This window comes from Heptranchias perlo, chromosome 6, assembly GCF_035084215.1.
Source record: "Heptranchias perlo isolate sHepPer1 chromosome 6, sHepPer1.hap1, whole genome shotgun sequence".
Taxonomy (NCBI): domain Eukaryota; kingdom Metazoa; phylum Chordata; class Chondrichthyes; order Hexanchiformes; family Hexanchidae; genus Heptranchias; species Heptranchias perlo.
In genome coordinates this window covers 6,354,524-6,370,254 of record NC_090330.1, presented here as the reverse complement: position 1 = coordinate 6,370,254, position 15,731 = coordinate 6,354,524, and the positions used below count along the sequence as shown (strand labels likewise).

The 15,731-nt window shown below is 50.4% G+C and overlaps 1 protein-coding gene across 1 annotated transcript; it reads right to left on the bottom strand.

Moving 5' to 3' along the window:
- Positions 1 to 2,050: 2,050 nt before the first annotated feature.
- Positions 2,051 to 15,427, bottom strand: aqp11 (aquaporin 11). Its single transcript, XM_067985683.1, has 3 exons — positions 14,712 to 15,427; positions 8,186 to 8,302; positions 2,051 to 4,304 (listed from the first exon to the last, which is right to left on the bottom strand). Exons 1-3 carry the CDS (start codon positions 15,343 to 15,345, stop codon positions 4,210 to 4,212), a joined length of 846 nt encoding a protein of 281 aa, XP_067841784.1. The 5' UTR covers positions 15,346 to 15,427; the 3' UTR covers positions 2,051 to 4,209.
- Positions 15,428 to 15,731: the final 304 nt, after the last annotated feature.

Below are 15,731 nucleotides of genomic sequence, written 5' to 3'. Positions count from 1 at the left end.
TGGAACTCCCTTCCTAACAGCACTGTGGGAGAATCTTCACCACACGGACTGCAGCGGTTCAAGAAGGCGGCTCACCACCACCTTCTCAAGGGCAATTAGGGATGGGCAATAAATGCTGGTCTCGCCAGCGACTCCCACATCCCGTGAACAAATTTTAAAAAAGACTTTAGAGAGGGTGCAGAAGAGATTTACTAGAATGATTCCAGGGATGAGGGACTTTAGTTATGTGGATAGACTGGAGAAGCTGGGGTTGTTCTCCTTGGAACAGAGAAAGTTGAGAGGAGATTTGATAGAGGTATTCAAAATCATGAAGGGTCCAGACAAGAGTAGAGAGAAACTGTTCCCATTGACGGAAGGGTCAAGAACCAGAGGACATAGATTTAAGATGATTGGCAGAAGAACCAAAGGTGACATGAGGAAAAACTTCTTTTACACAGCGAGAGGTTAGGATCTGGAATGCAATACCCAAGGGGCTGGTGGAGGCAGATTCAATCAAGGCTTTCAAAAGGGAACTGGATAAGTACTTGAAAGGAAAATATTTGCAGGGCTATGGAACTAGCTGGATTGCTTTCTTAGAGCCGGCACAGGCATGATGGACCGAATGGACTGCTCCTGTGCTGTACCTATTATGGTTTAGGCACCTACATCTGGTATAAGAAACGCTTCAGATCATATGGAGCGCTGGCATGCCTGTGGAAGCTGCCTTCTATGGGAAGAATGAGTAAAAATGTACAGGTGCAAACCCAGATCGTAACACCTACAACCTTCTCACTCAAGAGGCTGTCAACTGAGCCAAACTGACAACGTAAGTTGTTACATCATCTAACCAAATAACTTATATTTGGGTGCAACATGAGAACCATTCATTAGGGAGCAACTAGCACACGGTGTGATGTATAGACTGGATATTATGGCACTTGCTAAGCTTTGTAATGCAGTTAAATCGGTATGTAATGCCACAGGTTGTGAGCTGAAGGGTTCTCACAAGCTAGGTGGCAGCTCTTAAAGCTTTTATGGGATCAGTAGTTTACTTGCACAGGTCTTTCCGATGTCAAGTTCATTTATTTGGTGTCATCGCCCCCCACCTTCCCCCTGGTGTTTGATGAGCATTCTCAACTCGGTGTAAAATTGCCCTAATTTGGCACCAAAATTTTTTAAAATATTCGTTCATGGGATGTGGGCGTCGCCAGCATTTATTGCTCATCCCTAATTGCCCTTGAGAAGGTGGTGGTGAGCCGCCTTCTTGAACCGCTGCAGTCCGTGTGGTGAAGGTTCTCCCACAGTGCTGTTAGGAAGTTCCAGGATTTTGACCCAGCGACAAGGAGGACTTTGCAGGGTCGACTGGGCTTGGTTTGCCTTTGTCGTGTCCGGTGCCTAGTGGTCCGATGCCGGGTGGTCCATCCGGTTTTATTCTTATGACTTTTTTTAAGCGAGATTTTACAACTGAGTGGCTTGCTAGGCCATTTCAGAGGGCAATTAAGAATCAACCACAGTGCTGTGGGTCTGGAGTCACATATAGGCCAGACCGGGTAAGGACAGCAGGTTTCCTTCCCTAAAGGGACAATCTCAATCAGGCTGATGTAGAAATATGTGACACTGCTGCTCTAACCATTGCTCGTCTGAGACTGAAACTAAAACATAGTGTTAGGATAACGTAGACGAAGATTTATTCTGCATTAAACCATCCCATATCCAACCTGGATTTGCTTGATACTGACTAGCCCTGATTTTAACCTCCGTTGACTTCAAAATGGGCATCCAACCCGCCAGGCGGGTTAGCTTAATATCAGGCCTTGGGTATCCAAAATGGAGATTGTGCCATTCCCCAGCACTATAGCCTTTGCCTTGACCTGAAATAAAATGTTGGGTTGGACTTTTCTCAACCAGGAACATTGGCACAAAGTGTGGGCACATGTGGTTTGGGAATAATCTCCATTGGCCTCAAGACGCCAGCTATTGTCAACTCAGTTTTGGTCATGACGTTCATTCGACAAACCATTGGCTGAGAGCTGGCCAGAGTAATTGGAAATAATGGACAAAGTAGGCTGGATTAATCTTAAATCAATCAATTTTAAAAACCTCTTTTATTTATACATCTACATTTCTCCGAAATCGCAAGGAATGTTCGTTTAACCGGAATGTGCTATGGAAATATATCGAAAGTAAATCAGGAATTAGAAAGCAGATGATCTTATCCGAACCAGATGAACACCTTCCACTGCACTCTCTCTCACACCCAGAGTTACCCCATCCCTGCCAACAGTGCCTTTTCCAAATGGGACAGATTAATAAAGAAAGTTCTTTATTCACCCAGAATCCATGCACCAGAAGGCTGTGAAGCACATTTTCATAATCCTACCTGAATATTACTTTTTTTCACCTCTTTCCTCCCCCCACCACCAAAAAAGGTGCTAACCGAGGCTGGTCGACAGTCCTGTGGGTACCAGTTTCCCTCTGGTACTTTGCCCACGTGGACATTCTACACGTGGGAGCCTAGACAGTTAGTGTCGACTGGCAATCCAAGGCCTGTCCTCTCACAATCTCCACAGGTGCACACTTTCAGCTGGAGTCACTGGATAGCGATCAGGAGGTAAGTTTGTTTCGTGTCTCTCTCCATGGCTCAGAAGCGCAAAAGGACAAACACAGCACCCCAACTAAGGTCTACTCACTCCGCACAGACTTGGGGAACTTTCTGGTCTGTGAAAATCAATGTGACACCGGATAGGGCATTTACCTGTTGAGCTATTGGAGGAGTTTGGCGTTCTGCGTTCCGATGCAGAAGTAAACATCAATGCAACCCCGGTCCCTCCCTTCTTGTGAACTCAAGTCTCCCTCGAATCATCAGAAGATGATTGAATAAACGAACAAAAAATATTCAACATTTTTTTTCCAAAAAGTGTACGACACAGAAGAGGGACTGAATCTTTAAGATGCTGGTGGTCATTCTGTGATATTTTTCATTGTCTTGTCCCAAAGTTTATTATATTAAAAACATTTTAATGAAAGAGGAAATCACTCAGCTATCAAAGCAACTCAGGTCATCTGGACTGACAAGCGTGACAGACGCTTTGAAGGATAAAAGTAGGTCTCGCCCAGTAAGTTTGATCAACATTATGCCCTTCACAACTATGAGTTTATTTTTCAAATACTCATTTCCTTTCTCGTTTAGAGGTGTTTAGACCCATCTGACACAAAGGGCGGACACACTGGGTGAGTGGACTGATGTACCCCTAGCCCGTTGCCAATGTAGCTCCAAACTTATGTCTTATGATGGTTTAGAGCCAACATCCTCCCCCTCCTCCCCCACCCACCCCAACCCCTCCCCAAAATTCTTCCCTTGGGATGAGACTGCAGCCACGCCAACTCAGCATATGTTTGGGGCGGGGGGGGGAAGAGAGGGGCGGAGAAGTAGCAGGCACTCCACTACGCCCCCAAAATGTCCGATCCTACTGCCCTGTGGCAGCGTAGACCCTGTGTCACTAAATGGAACACTCCTGGTGGGCTACACATCGGTCAAGGCGACTCTTCCCAACTTACCCACCCACCCCCTAACACCACTGTTACTGGGGTTAGTCTCCTTAAACCCAATGGCAGGCCAGTGGGTTATTTTGTTACCCAGTCTACACCCTAAGCACTTCATTAAAATCGGCGAGTATTTCTCAGGCTGGCTGAGGAACTGTACCAGGCTGGAGGACACTGGTGTCCGCGACCCCAGAATAAAAACTAATTAGCTTCATTTTTTAAAAAATAAATATATATATTCTTCACTTGCAACAAGGGTTGTATCTATATGATGTGGAATTAACACAAATCACCCTCTCTTGCCCGGTTAGACAAGGGAATCCTTCCCCAAGGCAATACCCACCCCCCCCCCCCCCCAAATATCATCAGCACCCTGCCTTTAAATAAATCAGCAGAACAAAAACAACGTTTAAATTTATCCTCGGCTTCTCTTTAAACTATTACTTCTGTTTTAAAAAAGGGAGAGTCCTGAATGGGATGCTCCCTCCTTAAAAATGAGACACAAATCACAATTGATTAATGCTGATCGTCACAGTCCCTCGTTACCCAAAGTCCCAGCTGAAGTGTTGTTGAAATTGGAAGAAAAAGATTAATTCTTATAACATTAACAGCCTCCCTCTCCCTTTGGGGGTCTCCCGATGACGATAAGGTCCATTTGTACGACTCCACTGCAGTCAGGTTGCCCTTTCAGTTTCTTTTCTTGTTAGCCTCTCGTGTTTCACTCTCCGCAAGGGTGCAAGGCGCCAACTTTTCTTCAAACAACATCACAGCTGTCATTGCACCTGGAGGATTGGGTGGTGGGGGGGGTGGGGGAGAAACGACAAAACAGGAGTGAACGAGGGAAGAGCGCACAACCTTGACATAACCATGAAGGTTTTTAGCTTCTCAACCTGTGAATACCGCGGTGTCAGCTGTGGTTCAGTGGGTAGCACTCTCGCCTTGGGAGTCAGAAGGTTGTGGGTTCGCGTCCCACTCCAGGAACTTGAGCCCCATAATCCAGGCCGACACTCCAGTGCGGTACTGAGGGAGTGCTGCACTGTCGGAGGCGCCGTCTTTCGGACGAGACGTTAAACCCGTCTGCCCTCTCAGGTGGACGTCAAAGGTCCCACTGCACTATTTTGAACAGCAGGGGAGTTCTCCCCGGTGTCCTGGCCAATATTTATCCCTCAACCAACATCACTAATAACAGATTATCTGGTCATTTATCACACTGTTGTTTCTGGGACCTTGCTGTGCGCAAATTGGCTGCCGCATTTCCTACATTACAACAGTGACTACACTTCAAAACTTCACTGGTTGTAAAGTGCTTTGGGTCGTGAAAGGCATTATATAAATGAAAGTTTCTCTTTTACACTGCATGTTTTGGGTTTTTTTTTGTTCTTGGGATGTAGGTGATGCAGGCAAAGGTGCATTTAGTTGCCCATCTCGAGTTGCCCTGAGAAGGTGGTGACGGGCTTTTTCCTCCTTGAACCACTGCAGTACTTCTGGTGATGTTGCTCCCACAACGGTGGTAGGTGGAGAATTCGAGGATTCTGACCCAGCAATGATGAAGGAAATGGCGATGTGTGTCCAGGTCACGGGGAGCTCGGAGGCGACGGTGTTCCCACAACGTTGCCGCTTCTGTTCTTCTTGGTGATAGACGTCTCCGGGCAAAGAGGTGCTGTCGAAGTAACCTTGGTGAGTTGCTGCGGTGAATCCTGCACCCATCAAGGATGAATGGAATTCCATCACACATCTGACTTGTAGATGGTGAAGAGGCTCGAGGGGTCAGGAGGTGAGCCACTCATTGCACAGTACCCAGCCTCTGTCCTGCTGCTGTAGCCTGTGTTGATTTGGTTGGTTCAGTTCAGCTTCTGGTCAATGGGAGCGCCTAGGATGTTGATGGTGGATTCAGTGATGGTGGTACCATTGGAGGCTGGGCTTTTTCCTGGTCACTACCTGGCACTAATGTAGCACATATATTACCTGCCACTTGTCAGCCCAAGTCTGGATGTTGTTCAGCATTTGTTCTAGGCTGCTTGTGAAGTCTTGTGAATAGAGCTGAGCACCGTGGAATCGTCAGTGAACAGCTCCACTCCTGACCATATTTTGGAGCAAAGTTCATTAATGAAGCAGCTTAAAACGATCGGGTCGGTGATGCTTCCCTGAGAAACCCCTGCGGTGATGTCCTAGTGCAGTGACGTCCGGCCTCCCCACAACCACGCCCATCTTCCTTTGGGTCAGGTCCAACTCCAGCCATTGCAGGGTTTTTTTCCCTTTGATCTTACCGACTTGAGCTTAGCTGCGGCTCCTTGGCGCCTGCCTCGGTCCAAATGCCGCCTTGATGTCGAAGGCGGCTACTCTCGCCGCTCGTCTGGTGTCAGCTCCTGCATCCATGTCTGGATCGAGGCTGCGACGAGGTCCGGAGCCGAGTGGTTCTGGCAGAACCTGAATTGAGCAGGTTATTGGTGGTGAGTTGGTGGCACTATTGATGACTCCTTCCACCGCTTTACTGATGATTGGGAGGAGGCTGATAGAGCTGGTAATTGGCCAGGTTAGATTTGTCCTGTTTCTTTTTTAATGTGTGGATAGGATAGGTGAGCAATCTCCCATTGGTTGGACAGATGCCAGTGTCGTAGCTGTACTGGAATCACTTGGCTGGGGAATATTGAACCAGATCCTGGTCTGTACGGAGCTAATCACAACTGGACTACAACTGGGAAACCACAATTGACCTTATCACTCGCGCTGCAGTGTAAACATCTCTAACAACCAATATGGCGGCCGTAGGAACATTTATTGCAACAGGAACTGTAGCCATCTGAAAACTTCCAGCCTTGACAGAGGTTTTCTCTCCTCATTTTCTTTTGGAAGGTGACGACTTTCTGGGGTACAGATCCACAGCGCGTAAGCCTGTTGAGCGAGAGTTTGCAGGATGCCTCACCGCGGAGGGCCAAGTGCCACCCAGTTCTCAACGGATGCTCCCACATGAATGCTCACGTTCCAGCAGGGATAACTGAAGGCGAGCGAGGAAGAGGTCTGATTTCCCCCCACCTTCCATAACCCATGAACACTGAGGCTATGTAGTTCCCCAACTGCTGCCTGGATTGAGACCAGGAATCGAAGATGGAGGCTCCTGATCGGCACAGTTCAGTGCTGCAACGTATTTACCTCAACCTCCCCGTACCCCCGAGCGCTCATAAAGCTGAAACCACAGTCTTATAAAAAGTGAAAATAAAGCAATCTGCTCCTGTAATCGCACATTTCCTTCCAGCTCGTATTTTTCTCCCTCTGCCCCGTCCTCTTTTGACAGCAGGCGAGTAACCTGGAGAGAAGGAGACCCTCCACTAGGTCCAGAAGACTTCTTAAAATGATTAAAAATTGTATTTATATTTTAATGCAGATATCAACATAAATTTATATAGCACCTTTAATGTAGAAAAACGCCCCAAAGCACTTCACAGAGACCTTTTTTTAAAAAAAGAAAGGAGGTGTACTATGAACAAAACTGGGAGATTGTTCACCTATCCTATCCACACGCAAAAAAAAAAAACAGGACAAATCTAACCCGGCCAATTACCAGTTCTACCAGCCTCCTCCCAATCATCAGTAAAGTATCTGGCCATGGATTTTCCTTCGGTTTTCTCCTGAAGATGTTGGCTCTTCCCAGCGAACGGCTCCTCGGCGGTCGGCAGCTCTTCACTGCCTTTCCGTGAGTAGCCCAGTCAGCCAGCGCCAGCAAACTACTTGAGATCGTAGCTAAGCCCGATCCTGTCCTCGCCCTAAGCCCATAACCTGCACTTTCTATCAGGGGGTCAACTAGGGTGTGATAAGGAGCGGGAGCCCTGGCCGAGTTGAGTTTTTGTTTTCTTCCTGCCTACCACTGGGGCAATTGGAACACCCCAACTGCTCTGTGCATACCTTAACCTCTCAAACCCCCCTCCTCCCAAACCCCTCCACCTTCCTTTTCTCCATCAAGACCTTGAAGCTTAAAGCTCACCTCTTCGACCAAGTTTTTGGTCACCCCTCCCAATATCTCCTTCTTTGGCTCAACATCCATTTTTTCCCCCTTATGCTTCTAACGTCCTTCAGGGAAGGAAACCTGCTGTCCTTACCCGGTCTGGGCCTACATGTGATTCCAGTCCCACACCAATGTGGTTGACACTTAACTGCCCCCCTGAAGTGGCCTAGTAAGCAACTCAGCTGCATCGAACCAGTGGTTCAAGGCGGCAGCCCACCACCACCTTCTCAGGGCAATAAATGCTAACCTTGCCAGCGACGCCCACATCCCGAGAATGAATTTATTCATTTTGGTTCTTTTTTAAAAAAAAAGAAGCGCCTTGGGACGTTTTTTCCCTGTGTTAAATGCAAGTTGTATGGCATTTACCAACTAGGCTATCACTTTTCTCAAGCATTGTCCCCTTCTGCCAAACCCAAACTGGACAGAGATAAAGGCCATGGCTTGAATACGGATACATCTTTGCTGTTTGATGAAAATTCATTGATAAGCGTAATGATCTCAGGAACCAAATCGTAAGACACACAGATGTGAAAAATATACAGGCTTCATGTTTCCTCCTTACATTTTTGAAACTGCCCAACAGCCAAATCAAAAACCAAACCGTCTAGCCCAAAACGACAGGTGGCAACCCTTCTACTCCCACAAGTTCAGAGGTCTCCTTACCCATTAAGGGTCCAAGCCAGTAAACAAAACTGTATTCAACAAACGTGTTTCCTTCGCAGTTGAAAGTGATTGAATAGGCCAGTGCTGGGTTAAACATGGCGCCCGTCAGGTCTCCAACTGTACAACACAAAGATTGAAATCAAAACGTTTTATCCAGAAGCATCACAGGAACAATTAGGCGCAGGAAAAGGCCATTAGGCTCATGAAGGCCTGCTTGACTGGCCTTCCTTGTAACTTATTCCACAATAGATAGCTAGACAGATAGCTAGACAGATTTACAGTCACAGGATAAGGGGTCGGCCGTTTAAGACTGAGATGAGGAGGAATTTCTTCACTCAGAGGGTTGTGAATCTTTGGAATTCTCTACCCCCAAGGGCTGTGGATGCTGAGTCGTTGAATATATTCAAGGCTCAGATCGATAGATTTTTCGACTCTAGGGAAATCAAGGGATAGGGGGATGGGGCGAGAAAGTGGAGTTGAGGTGGAAGATCAGCCATGATCTGATTGGATGGCGGAGCAGGCTCGAGGGGCCGTATGGCCTACTCCTGCTCCTATTTCTTATAAAAGACAGCCAGAGACGACGGAAAGACAGCCCTGCATTTATATAGCACCTTTCATAACCTCAGGACATCCCAAAGCACTTCACAACTAATTAAATATTTTTGAAGTGTAGTCACTGTTATAATATAGGGTAATATGGCAGCCAATTTGCACACAGCAAGGTCCCACAAACAGCAATATCATAAATGACAATATGATCTGTTTTAGTGATATAGACTGAGGAACAGATATTGGCCAGGACACCGGGAGAACTCATTCTGCTCTTCAAAATAGTGCCGTAAGAGTATTTATATGACAGCAGACGAGGCCTCGGTTTAACATCTCATCCGAAAGACGTTACTTAGTGGCAAAATGTTCCATCCAATTTCCAAGTTTACTCCTAACTTTCTCTTTATAATTTATCCCCCCGTCCCCCACTCCCCACCTAATGTTCGAACCCTCACCACAGTTAAACATGCTTCAGGAGAAAATAAAACTCAAAAAAAGTCAGAAGATCTGACCATAGTGAACAATTTGTTCAGATTAACTTTTTCAATTCCCTTCATAATCGTGAAAACTTTGATTAGGTCAACTTGAAGACTCCCATTTTCCAAAAAGAACGAGCCCAACTTCTTTAACTTTTCCTCAAAGAGTAGTCTCCCAATAGCTGGGATAAATCTGTCCTTATAGAAGTAAGAACTTTGGGAATGAGAAAACCATTTCACACAAACACTGCCACCTCATCATCCAGCTCCTTCTCAGATAACTTTAGTCTTTTGGAGACTGAGACCCAAAGTCTTACTTCAGCCATGTTCTTAAGGACAACGCTGTGCCAGTACCACAACAACTTGCATTTATATAGCGCCTTTAACGGAGTAAAACGTCCCAAGGCGCTTCACAGGAGCGATTATCAAACAAAATCTGACACCGCGCTACATAAGGAGATATTAGGACGTGTGACCAAAAGCTTGGTCAAAGAGGTAGGTTTTAAGGAGAGAGGCAGAGAGGTTTAGGAAGGGAATTCCAGAGCTTAGGGGCCTAGGCAGCTGAAGGCACGGCCGCCAATGGCGGAGCGATTGAAAATCGGGGGGATGCGCAAGAGGCCGGAATTGGAGGAACGCAGAGATCTCGGAGGGTTGTAGGGCTGGAGGAGCTAACAGAGATAGGGAGGGGCGAGGCCATGGAGGGATTTGAAACCAGGAATGAGAACTTTTAAATCGAGGCGTTCCCGGACCGGGAGCCAACGTAGGTCAGCGAGCACAGGGGTGATGGGTGAACGGGACTTGGCGCGAGTTAGGATATAAGCAGCAGAATTTTGGATGACCTCAAGTTTACAGAGGGTAGAAGGGTGGGAGGCCGGCCGGGAGAGCATTGGAATAGTCAAGTCTAGAGGTAACAAAGGCATGGATGAGAGTTTCAGCCTTTCTCGAAGTCATAACCATTAGCTCCCCCGATTGCCTGGTAGTTAAGGCACCAACCACCGTAACACTACATCAACTCAGACTGGAAGGTCCACTGTCCCATCTCCATTCTGTGCTGACTTAGCTGATCTCAGCTGAGATTGAGTCATTGCGATTGGTCTCCAGGCCAGGGAGGGGAGGGGGGGGGGGGGGGGGCAGGGGGATATCAGGCCATAACTCCTGCCCTCGATTGCCACTGAGTGGCTCCTGCTGGAAAATCCTCCTGTACGGATGCACTCCACCCCTCCCTCAATGTTGCAAATAAACTATAACCAGCTTTACTGACGGCAAACCACCTCCCCTCACCCTCCCGTGGTACAGCTGCCGCACAAGTCTCCAAAAGCCCATGGGGTGGGGGACGGCAGAATGAGAATGCAGAGCCAACATTACACGGTAAGGGTATCAAGGGTTACAGAACCAAGGCGGGTAAATGGTGTTAAGATACAGATCAGCCATGATCTAATTGAATGGCGGAACAGACTCGAGGGGCTGAATGGCCTCCTCCTGTTCCTATCTCTTCCTGTAAATCCCTGCCCGGACGGTGCTTGTCTGATTGACCCTCACGCTCGCAAAGCGGTTATCACAACGACAAAATAGAAGAAACGCCCACTGTGGCTCAGCTGCTAACGGCACCGTCTGGCGCAGTGCATACCGACACGGTTCAAATCCCCGGTCCGTGCCGAGTTACTCGATCGCAGCCTTAAGTTGTGGTCGGGGTGCAACAATTGGGCTGGCTGGCTGGAACAGAAAGGTGAAAGAATCGGCCTGGGTCCCCTGATGTGCATTCAGCAACAACCCCGCCCCGCTGGAAAGTGCGACTGGGACAGGATCAGGCGTGGGTGCGATGCCCTCCACAGTCGAACAGCGCGCCTCGCCTCACGGGTGAAGAACGGCCATTTGGGCGAGGTGCCAAAGAGCGGCTGGTGCCCGCGGAAGGGCGCCGCGGGAAGGAGTTTCGAGGGGCAGAGTCAGAGAAAGGAGGGAGTCGGCGTCCCGAGGGAGGGAGGCGGTGTGCCATTGGCAGAATGCCCTCATGGCAGGGAGACTCCAGCTCGCTCTAGTGAAGCCTGGCGTAAGTTATGCTTTCCCACACTCATAGCACCAGCTGCAGCCATCGATCAACACCCGCTCAGTCCTCACATCGGTCACCGGCAGCATCCACAACAAAGGGAGATTCCCGCATTTGTTACGGAGGCCTGGTTGTGCTCCAAGCCCCCGAGTGTGATGTGCTGCATCATCCTCTGGCAAAGGCAGCAGCCGATGCTCAGACTGTTCCAGGAGTCCCTGCGGGGCTCGGGTTCAGCTTCTGTACGCATCACGCATACAAATGCTCAGGGTTGTTCGAGTGAATGCTTTCAGGTCTGCACTCAACCAGCGCCTCTCAGCTTGAAATCTGCAACACACAGTTCAGGCGAGACGTTAAACCCAGGGCCCGTCTGCCCCCTCAGGTGGGTGTAAAAGATCCCATGGCCACTATTTCCAAGAAGAGCAGGGGAATTCTCCCCGGTGTCCTGGGGCCGATGTTTTTCCCTCAACCAACATCACTAAAAAACCATCTGGTCATTATCACATTGCTGTTTGTTGGATCTTGCTGTGCACCAATTGGCTGCCGCGTTTCCTAATTTACAACAGGGACCACACTTCAAAAGTACTTCATTGGCTGCAAAGCACTTTGCGATGTCCTGAGGTCGTGAAAGGCGCTATATAAATGCAAAATCTTTCTTTAGTTATCAACCTCCAAAGCCTGGAGAAAGCTGATCATTGTTCTAATAACCTCTCCCCTCAATCTACCTCCACTAACCCCCCCCCCGATCCTCGTTCTCTGGCTTAATTTCCTCCCCTCATCTCCTGAAAGTGATGCCTGGTGTCGAGGAATAGTTCCTCAGGGGCCACTTCCAGCACTTCACCCCGTCGGCCGTTCTTCCGTCCTGAGCAGGCTATTCACCACACACAAGAAAGAGAGTGGGGCTTTGCGGCCGTGACTGACCCTGTCCAGAGCCACTGTCCACTCGCGTGCTTCTCTGAAGCGTTACTGGATAGCCACCAGGAGCGGCAATCTTGAATCCTTCGTCCCCACCCTAGTCCAGGTGTACAGAGACCAATTATAGAACCTCCCCCCCACCCACCCCTCCCCTCCCCCTCCCCCCCCCACCCCCCCACCCCAACCCCCCCCTCCCCCCTCCCCCCCCCCCACCCCCTCCCCGACACGAGCCAACTCAACACACGACATGGGATCGATCCAAGTCTCCAATCGTTTGAGGGAGAACATCGGCATCATCCAGGTAAGGAGTCCCGCAGCTTCCATGGCCTACGGGGCTGGGGAGATGGGTCAGGATCATCCAGCGTTCCCTTTCTTGATCACTATCCAGTGACTCCTGCTGGTGAGTCAACGTCAGGTGGGGACAGGGTCACACCGAGCCCCCAACTTGGTCAAATAGCTTGCCGACAATCACGGTCTAGCCTTTCTTTAAAAGAAATATTTATTCTCGCGTCGCTGGCAGGGCCTGGCATTTATCGCCCGTCCCTGGTTACCCGGAGAAGACGCTGGCGGGCCCTTCATCTTGAATCGCTGAGAGCAGTTTGATGCAACGGAGTGGCTTGCTGGGCCACTTCAGAGGGCAGTTAAGAGTCGACCACATCGGCGTGGGACTGGAGTCACAGGACGTTCTCACATACGAAGAACGGCCACGTGAGCGGCTGGCGTCTGTGCGACCCCTACCGCTAAAAAGAGTCAATGTCTTCAGGAGAGGAGGGAAGGAAAACGAACAAGAGGAAATGAAGACAGTTAGACACCTTTCCGTGGAGGCGAGGGTAAGAAGGTGGGTGGGTCGCACGATTTGATTTCCTCACTTGAGATACCCATGCCCAGGATACCAGAGAACGCCTCTGTGGCGAAAAATTTACAAAGGCTCCAGGGACAATTAGATCCAAGCTCGTGAATAACGGGACCATACAGACCAGGAGGGCTCCCAGATCAATCTGCGGTCTGAGCCGAGTTGCCTCATCTCTCAAAAAAAGCGCTCGGTGGGCCTAATCAACTCGTACGTAGCCCAGCATGGGGTTACTGGCTTCATCGGGGAGAGGGAGAAGTTTAAGGCGAGCTCAGTTATTCCACAAACACCCGCTATTAATAGCACGAGCGTTTATGTCGAAACCTCCAGCGGGCATGAAAAGTTTATCAGCACAGCAATCCAACAAAACAGACTTTAACCCTTCAGCGAGTTTATCTTTAACCTTACACAGTAACTTAAAAATGTTTACCAACATTTGTTGTCCCTGCTACACATCCCCAGCGCAACTTACAATTGAAACAGTCGCAAATTAGTTTTTTTAAACCTGAGAAATAACTTTTACTGGCATTTTTTTCAGGTTCGCATGGTATTAAATTTTTTAAAAATAGGTATTTTCCAACCTCCCTCATCCTGGGGCTCCACGAATACCAAACGCCCTCCAGTATCTCACCCGTGTCAATTCTTCGCATCGGCCTAGAAAGTGTCAGCGGGCTATTCGACTATCGCAGTCCAGTCTGATCCTACATTCACCCGACACCTGCCTGCATGCACTTCCCAGATCTAGTCAGCCATCCCTGCCGGAATGCAGGCTGGTTTTCCCTCCCAATGGCCCAAGGGTTGCTGAGGCACGCTGACCGAGATCAGTTAGCTCAGCGTTCTACCCACCCACCCTCACCGCCCCCATGATGGCTCAGTGAGTTTATCCAGTGAGCAGCCAAGCCATACAGAACCAGGACGTTCCCAGGTACCATCGACGGGGCAGTGTTTGGTTAACTGACCTTGGCCAGGGAATATCCCTTTGGGGAGATGCTACAATTGCACTCCGTGCCCTTGGGGTAAAGAGGCAGAAGGTCGTGGGTTCGAGTCCCACTCCAGAGACTTGAGCACATAATCCAGGCCGACACGCCCAGTGCAGTACTGAGGGAGTGCTGCAGTGTCGGAGGTGCCATCTTTCGGATGAGACGTTAAACCGAATCCCCGTCTCGGGTGGACATAAAAGATCCCATGAAGAAGAGCAGGGGAGTTCTCCCCGGTGTCCTGGGCCAATATTTATCCCTCAACCAACACCTAAAAACAGATTATCAGGTAATTTATCTCATTGCTGTTTGCGGGATCTTGCTGTGTGCAAATTGGCTGCCGCATTTACTACATTACTACACTTCAGAAAAGTACTTCATTGGCTGTAAAGCACGTTGGGATGTCCTGAGGTTGTGAAAGGCGCCGTAGAAATGCAAGTTCTTTCTTTAACGCGGTTAACTCTTAAATGCCCTCGCGAGCCACCCAGTTGTTATCAAACCACTACCAGTGGCTCCAGAACAAGGCTCACTAACACCGCAATTCTTGGAACAAAGGGAGGGATGGGCGACAAATGCCGACCCTGCCAGCAACGCCCACATCCCGAGAAAAGAATTAAAAGAAAAATCGACCGTAATGACGAACGGAAAAAGGTTAGCGCCTGTTTGCCCGATTGGAAACGGCGGGCGGTTTAAGTAACGGGCGCTGCACCGTACACACCTGCAAATACAAGGAACGTGACCACAGCTGCCACCAGATGGATCTTGTGTCGCCACTCCAGGTGCGCAAATCTGAAGAGGGCAGTTCTCAGAGCGAAGGCGCAGGCAAACTCCACCACGGCGCCGCTGCTGGCAGTGGCGTTCAGAGCCGAGGCACATTCGTACTGGCGCTGCCGGTGGCGCACGTGGATGTCCGACATGTCCAGGAACCACACCATCTCCGACAGACGCCTGGCGACCGAGGCGGCCGTGAACTGGGCCAGCACCTTGGAGGCTGCCGCTGCCCCGCTGCTCTGGCCGCGGAGGAACTGCTCCAGGCAGCTCACCGGGTTGCAGCTGGCGCCGCCGAAGGAGGAGACGTGGACCAGGGTCATGAGGTAGGTGAGGAGCAGCCCCAAGGCGCAGTGGCCGGACAGCAGCCCCGAGCAGCCCAGGAGCCGCAGCTCGTGGGTGCAGATGCACAGCTGCAGGGTGGAGAACAGCTCCACCGACACCTCCAGGGGCAACGGATCCGGGCGGCTCTGCCGTCCCCGTCGCCGCCGGGGGTGCAGCAGCTCCTTGGCCGTGCGGCGCAGCACCTCGCAAATTGTCACCGTGCCGGCCAGGACGCCGGCCGAAACCAGGAGGTCGTTCATCGCCCGCCGTGGATCGGGGTGGTTCGGGCGAATTCGGGGCGGGGGTCCCGCCTGAAGGGCGAGTTTGGGGGGGGGGAGGGGGGGTCCTGCCTGAGGGGCGAGTTTGGGGGGGGAGGGGGGGGTCCCGCCTGAGGGGCGAGTTTGGGGGGGGGAGGGGGGGTCCCGCCTGAGGGGCGAGTTTGGGGGGGGGGAGGGGGGGGTCCCGCCTGAGGGGCGAGTTTGGGGGGGGGGAGGGGGGGGTCCCGCCTGAGGGGCGAGTTTGGGGGGGGGGAGGGGGAGTCCCGCCTGAGGGGCGAGTTTGGGGGGGGGGAGGGGGAGTCCCGCCTGAGGGGCGAGTTTGGGGGGGTCCCGCCTGAGGGGCGAGTTTGGGGGGGTCCCGCCTGAGG